Source organism: Arachis hypogaea, chromosome 3 (assembly GCF_003086295.3).
Source record: "Arachis hypogaea cultivar Tifrunner chromosome 3, arahy.Tifrunner.gnm2.J5K5, whole genome shotgun sequence".
Classification (NCBI taxonomy): Eukaryota; Viridiplantae; Streptophyta; class Magnoliopsida; order Fabales; family Fabaceae; genus Arachis; species Arachis hypogaea.
In genome coordinates this window covers 135772264-135779823 of record NC_092038.1, presented here as the reverse complement: position 1 = coordinate 135779823, position 7560 = coordinate 135772264, and the positions used below count along the sequence as shown (strand labels likewise).

At 29.7% G+C, this 7560-nt stretch overlaps 1 protein-coding gene across 1 annotated transcript; it reads right to left on the bottom strand.

Moving 5' to 3' along the window:
- Positions 1 to 519: 519 nt before the first annotated feature.
- On the bottom strand, positions 520 to 2765 carry LOC112734142 (2-alkenal reductase (NADP(+)-dependent)-like). Its single transcript, XM_025783356.3, has 4 exons — positions 2418 to 2765; positions 1792 to 1969; positions 1220 to 1469; positions 520 to 1075 (listed from the first exon to the last, which is right to left on the bottom strand). The coding sequence occupies exons 1-4, from the start codon at positions 2727 to 2729 to the stop codon at positions 697 to 699; spliced, it is 1119 nt and encodes a 372-aa protein (XP_025639141.1). The 5' UTR covers positions 2730 to 2765; the 3' UTR covers positions 520 to 696.
- Between the last annotated feature and the right edge of the window lie 4795 nt (positions 2766 to 7560).

Here is a 7560-nt window from a genome sequence, read left to right as displayed (position 1 = left end):
ATAAAAGTTGCGGTAATTCCATATCTAATATATGAGACGGACCAAATTGTTAAAATAATAAGGGAAATAGCATTCAGATGCGCGTATAAAGTTTATAAGATGTGATTATCTCAAGAAATAATATATGTATAGCCCAAGTGGGAGATTGTTAGGAAATTATTTAATTTTCTAATTTGTTTTTGGATAATACATATATTAATTATAATCACAAATTATGCTATTTCAAATTAAATGACTTATATAATTGTTATTTCATTTATTATTATAAATGCTAAATTAAATAAGTCATAATTACTTTTGTTTGGAATTAAATGAGAATAAAACCAGATATTATCTTTGTGGACTTTAGATACTATTTCTATTTGGACGATTTAATGGGTGCTATACTCAAATATAAATAATGACTTTAGAGTTTCGGTTTCCAATATACCAAAGCCGCCTCAACAACTCTTTTTCCATCAGAGGAGTTGCAATTCAGCCAACCTATTAGGAATACAGTAGGTTTTGGTTGAGAAAGACTGAGACAACTCTTCCATTAATTTTTAATTTCTATGAGTAAAGATACATTTCTACACTGTAATATATAATTTTTAGTGATTCAATATGGATGATGTGGATTATAAAACAATTTATTCCAAAAAAAATTAACTTGTATTTAATTTTTTTAACCCTACTATGATGCATGATTATGATTGATCATTGAGGAGGAAGGGCAACAATTTGCTTTCCGAAGTTGCGACCAGTGAATAGTCCAACAAGAGCAGCGGGTCCATTTTCAAGTCCTTCAACAATGTCTTCAACATAGAAAATCTTCTTGTCCCTAATGTAAGGCAATACAAGCTCCAAGATCTTAGGATATAGATGATGGTAATCTCTGTGTGTGAATCCTTTCACAGTAAGTCTCTTCAATGCCAGCAGCATCACATTCCTTAGGAGTTCAGGCTCATCAAGATTGTATTGCGAAATCATTCCACATATCGCGATTCGGCCATGGACCTTCATGTTAAGCAGAACTGCATCAAGCATTTTCCCCCCAACATGATCAAGGTAGAAATCAATGCCTTCAGGGCAGCACCTAATTCATCCCACAAAATTATAATCAAATTTATAAACTCATCTGAAGACGCACCATTATTTAGTAAGTTTGAAACTTATAATCATAAAAATTCTGATACTATGTCATAAAGATATTAATTTTAAATAGTTAATTTAGCACTACCTTTTTAAAGCTGCATCTAAATCAGGCTCTTGCTTGTAATTGAAGGCATCATCAAAACCAAACTTGTTCTTTAGAAGATTAATCTTTTGTTGGGTGCCAGCACTTCCAACCACATAACAACCAAGCAATTTGGCAAACTGTCCAGCTATTTGACCAACAGCACCTGATGCTGCTGAGATGAACACACATTCTCCCTTTTTTGGAAGACCAACTTCATAGATTGCAGCATATGCAGTAATTCCAGGCATCCCTATTCAAATAACTCAAAAGAACTAAGTAAACATCATCAAGTCTTGAACTAGATCGTATACAAATGGTTACTAAACTTAGCCAGTGTTATTATAGGTAAATGGGTCGGAACTAATTAAACCTTAATTGGATCGATCCTTAAATTTGTCAAACTAGATATATAAAGACAGATTCTTTAAAATTTATTTTCTATAAAGACTAGTAAAACGGTTCGAATGTGTTTGGTTTGACATTTTGAAACATTAAAAACACGTTTAAATTTTTTGAACATTTCAATTTCTTGAATATAACCGTTAAAGTTAATGCATAGAGAGATCAATTACCAAGAATTCCAGTGTAATGTGTGAGGGGCACATCAGTGTGGTGAATTTTCTTGAGCTGCTCTGGATTTTGAATGAGACTATATTCTTCCCAACTAGTTGTTCCCCAAACTAAGTCACCAGCACTAAACTCAGCATGCCCTGAATCCAGAACCTTAGCCACTCCAAACCCATTAATCGGCTGCAACAATTAAAATTAAAATAAACATAAAATTTATAAATAAATGTTTTATATTTGTATCAAATATATTTCTGACAACTAATTTTTTAAAAAAAACTAGGACTAATCTAATAATAATACATGATAAATATATTTGATTTACTTGTATTAATGATTATTCTTGTGAAGTTATTCTTAAATTGGTCATTTTTTCTTTTTTTAAAACATTAGTTATTAGAGATAAATTTGATGCAAATTAAAAATTTTAATTCTATGATAAAATTGAAAATTTTTAAAATTTTTAACAAATTTTAAAGATAAAAAATATACTTCTCTCGCTTTTAATAATTTTCGCTTTTATGATTTATAAACAAAATAAAAAAAAAACAGTACTTTCAATTTCATAAATTTCTAAAATAAAAAGAAAAATAAAAACCAACCGATAATTAAAGTCGTTTATAATACTTACAGATCCAGGGACATAAGACTCGGATTGGTGGGAAGGGGAATGGGGATTTTTCCTCATGCGGAATTGCATGGTTGGATCGCATGAAAGGTACAAGTTCTTCACCAACACACCATTTGAGCCTTCTGGAACCTTCAGTTTATTAATGGTACTTGTTACTATGTACATGTCAGATTCTTTGGGATATCCACTCACATAATCTCTCAGTATAACTTGTTTGTTCTTTACTTCCTCTGCTCTCCAATCATTTCTACTCTTCTCACCCATGATCGATAGATACATGATGGTTAATGATATGTAATTTCTAGTTTTCATTTCTATTTATAGGTTAGCACACCCAAAAGCTCCATCTCTAATAAAATTTAGGTATCAAATTAGTCATATCTAATTATATATATTTATACATATTAATTTATATATTTTTTAATTAAATAATCCATCACTAAAATAATAAAATCTATCACAATAAAATAATATAATTAAATTTATTTATAATAATATAATAAAAATTTATCAAATATAAAAAATATATTTTTATACATAATATGATTAATTACTAACTTATTTTTATAGGCATAAAATAATTGGTTAGAAGTTAAAACAAAATACGAGTTATTTTATAATCTCTTTTATCGTGTTTAACTGTTCGACATAGTCTAGGGGCCATCAATTTTTGTATTTTGTGGCCAGCACTTAACCATAAAAAAAAAATGAGTAATCTCTTATCATTAGATGTAATCTCACATCATTAAAAAGATTATTAATAATTAATTGATGATTACAAAATATAAAAGTTGCTGCCTTAACACTCCTCAAAACAAAAAGTAAAAAATTTTACTTCTCATTCTCTCGATAAATTAAACACAAATACCTTACATATCGTAGAATATTCCTTTGTTTTATTAATAAAATAAGGTGCCGCAAGAGCTTACGCTTCTTATCCCTTGACTTCGATTTATAGCTTAATTATCAAAGTTGACGTCAGTGCTTACAACGTAACAGAGAGATAATTAAATTTCTTGATTTTACTTTTATATATATAGAAGCCTGTTGGCAGTCCTAATATGATTTTTCGTTAATTAATTAAGGTCTCAACTTTCAAGTATCCACTTTCAAATGAGACTCGGTTCCGTTGCCAATTTTGTTTGTTAGTTATAAAGAATCAATCATTCAAAGAAAAAAAAATGATACTGTTTCAGTAAAAACCGAAAAAAAAAAGTGAGTTTATTGTACAATCGTTAAACACTACAAGAAATAAAGGGATTTAGCTATGAAAAAAACTGTAGCTAAACTCTAAGATAGGTAGTAATCATATATTGACTATATAAGAATATTTGTGACCAATCAGAAGATTATATTTTTAATTTGTCACGATTTTAGAGTTATTAGCCATATTTTTAAATATTGTGGAGACCTTTGAATAATCACCATTTATATAGGTCAGATTTTTTAACCACAATTTTTTTCGTGGCTAACATCAGGTTATTTAATCACATTATTTTTGTGACTATCTCACACTGTTTTTTAAATATAATCTGTGACTAATTTGTGCTAATTTTTTCTAATTGAACAATTTTATTAAATTAAAATTATATTTATATATAACATTAATAACAAAAATCAAACTTTTTAAATATATAATATTTAATATTTTTTATTAAATAATAATAATAATAATAATAATAATAATAATAATAATAATAATAATAATAATACAAGTCTAAACTTGTATATAATAAAAAATAAAAAAAAATTATCATAAATAAAAAAATTATTATCTTCTAAAATAAATATATTTAAAATTTTAACTATTATTTATTCAATACACCAATTAAATGTTTAGTATATCATTGGATAAATTAGACATTTTATCACCATATTTTGATAACAAAAATTTGTGCAGGCTGCTAACTGGATTTTAGTTTCTTCATATCCATAACTTTTTCTCTAAAGTTTCAATCAGCTTCACTAAATTTATCACATGTTACTGAGATACGTTACTGGAGACTCCACCGGTTACAAACTCAAAAATACGTTGGACTTGCCAAAATTTACCGGACATACAACACTACCAAAACAACGTATACGCCCTATATTTTCAGCACCAAAGACCTTTTCAATTTACAGCGTTGCTGTATGGGCCATTACACCCAAAAATCGTACCAATAAATTCGCGCTATTATCTCGACCTTGTCCATGACCATTAAATTCTGTCATGACTTTTTTATCATTTTTCAAATGCCAAACTTAAATTGCTGTTATTTTACGAGTTGTGATTTATTTCTTAGAAGTGTCTACAACCGAATGCAAAATTGAATAAAAGATTTAAACCAGATATTAGAACTAAAAAAATCACTTAAAAAATTTGAAATTTCATATACATTTGACATTTACAACTAAAGGGTCATTATAATCTTCCTGGTAGGTGCAGTTGGTTGAGACTTATTTCATCTAAACCTTCTCTAAATTCTTCATTGTTGTTGATATTTTGTGGTTGTGGTTGTCGTAATTCTGCTAAGAGGGCCTCTCCTGAATTATTACGTTTTTGCTTCATGAAAAAATTTGCTAAAAAAACTAACAAATATATAACACAAAAATGAAGAAAGAAAAAGTTGGTATTTTAAGTTTGGAGTAGGAGTGGCAAGCGGAGAAGCCCGCCCCATCCCGCCCCGCCTAGTAAGGCGGTCCTAAAATCCCATCCCATCCTGCCTAACTGCAGGCTGGTTGGCTAAGCCCGCAAATTTTTTTTTTTACTATTAATTATTAAATAATATATATAATTTTATAATTATTTTAATAAATTTATAATTTCTAAAAGTATAAAAAATTATAATTTTTATATTCACAAATATTAAAGTATTTGTAATTATAAATATCTAATAAACATAATTATAAACTAAGTTTTCATTCAAAATATAATTATAAATATTGTCTCTAAAACAAAATAAATATAATCTAAAACACAATTATAAATATTGTCTTTAAAACAAAATAAATATAATTTAAAACATTTAATTTTGATCTTCATTCTCTTGTAAGTTGGGTTTGGGGAAGTTAGGTTTTGACAAAAAAATTACAAAAATATCCCCTTGCAAAAGAAAAAAACTAATCCCGGCGAAAAATCCGTCCTGACCCGCCAAAGCCCGCTGTTTAAGCAGTCTGGGTTAGATGGGTTTTTACTATTTAGCGATTCTAATTTTTCGCCCCGACTCGCATTTTTTGACGGGTTACGCGGGCCGATCCAGCGAAATTAGGCCCGTTTGCCACCCCTAGTTTAGAGAATACTAGATCATGATAAAGCTCGTATAGTGTGGTTAAAGAAAGTGCGTGCTGCAAAAAATAGGGCTCATATATAAATAAAGACTAATTTTTTGACTTATTCTCATTTTTTAAAATTCATTAAATGATAAAATAATTTATTTTTAGTAAAAGATTTACTAAAAGCTTTTTTCTACTTAAAAGTTATTGAATTTTTTATTATTTATCCAAATTATATTATTTTAACTAAATAAAATTTATCTTTATAGTTAACTTAAATATTAGAATATTTTTTTATTTTTTTATTTTTTTAATTTTTATTTTTTTATATTTTTTAATTTAATTTCATAAATTTATGTTAATATCAGAATATATAAAAAAATAATATTATAAATTAATAAATTTATTTAAAAAATAAATTTATTCAAGAATCATGACATGTGAGTGTGAGACTAATGAGTACACAGAGAAAATAGAATTAGAAGGGTATAAATTTTGAATTTAAATACTACAAAAATATTATTTATAGTAAAAGGTCAAATTTTAGTCACTGTAACAATATTTTATGATAAATAGAAGACACAACTAATTTATTCTTATCACGATTTAATATTTATAGTTAAAATTTAGTGATTAAACCTCATTTTTGTAGTAGTAAAATGTGCATGCATGCATACATGATGCATAAACATCCATCGCTGCGAATTAATATTACGAATACTTGTCAGCAAACTATGACGAACTGAAACTGAAATGTATGAATAAAGACGAATGAATGAAGTGTTAGGATTTGGTTGAATTAGTCCTACATTGCTTAGGATAGCAAATGGAGTGGGTGGCCTAGGCTATAAATATGAGGCTAAGTTCTTCATTTGTTTTTGCACCAGTCAGAAACACTTTAAGCTTGTATCTGATTTTTCTTTTCCTCTGTACTCTTTGATTAGAGAGTGTTGTGAGGTGTAGTTAGATATTTGCTTTGAAAGAGTGTGGGTGTACTGGGGTGCCGGTGAGAGAAAGAAGTCTATGTGTTGTAACAATTTTCACATAGTGATATTCTCTAGTTGTCATTTGACAACGGCCGTGGTTTTTTCTCCGGTAATTGGAGTTTCCACGTTAAATTCTTGTGTTGTGATTGTGTCTATTTTATTTCTCTGTCAAAGGTGTTTTCTCAAGGGGGAATTGTGTCTTATTCCCAACAAGTGGTATCAGAGCTTCGGTTCGGTGGGATTTATTCTTAGTATGCTCTGTGGTTGCAGCCTAGTCTGACCTTCCACATCAGAAAAGAATTTTGTCCTGTGGCTTGAGGTTGATCTTTGGTTGCTGTTGTTGTTGCTGGAAGGCAGTGTGACTCTGTGAGAGTGCAGTTTGGAAAAGGTTCTGGCTAAGGAAAGACTTGGTATTTAAGTGTGTCCATTGTGACCCACCTCTCTTTCCTGGGGACCCTTCCTAGTGCACGGTCTACAGTTGAGTTATAATATTCCAGTATACGGTTGCAACAATGTCAGGATATTCAAGTGCTGTGAAGCTTGAAATAGAGAAATTTGATGGAAGAATCAATTTTGGCTTGTGGCAAGTACAAGTCAAGGATGTGTTGATACAATCAGGTTTGCACAAGGCGTTGAAGGAGAAGATCTCTGGTTGCTCTCTCTATGAGAGAAGATGATGTTCTCTAGAAGACAAGAAGTATTCTCATGGTATTACCGCACTGCCATGGATAAGGATAAGTTGTGGCAATCGGGTCCACAATTGCACACGGGCATTGGTTGGCGTTGAGATGCAAGGTGTGTGGCGGAGTTAGGTCGATGGCTGAAGAACTTCCAGGAAAAGCCAATTTGGAAGTTGCACCATGAATTTTCAGCAAGGTTTCGATCTGTACCAAGGCGAAATT

Bases quoted from the DNA above. Each gene is read 5' to 3' on its own strand.
- LOC112734142 (XM_025783356.3), bottom strand. From the start codon at position 2,729: ATGAAAACTAGAAATTACATATCATTAACCATCATGTATCTATCGATC. The intron at 1,970-2,417 runs GTAAGTATTATA...TAATTGTTGCAG, and splicing joins AGTCTTATGTCCCTGGATCT to CCGATTAATGGGTTTGGAGT. The intron at 1,470-1,791 runs GTAATTGATCTC...TTATTTGAATAG, and splicing joins ACATTACACTGGAATTCTTG to GGATGCCTGGAATTACTGCA.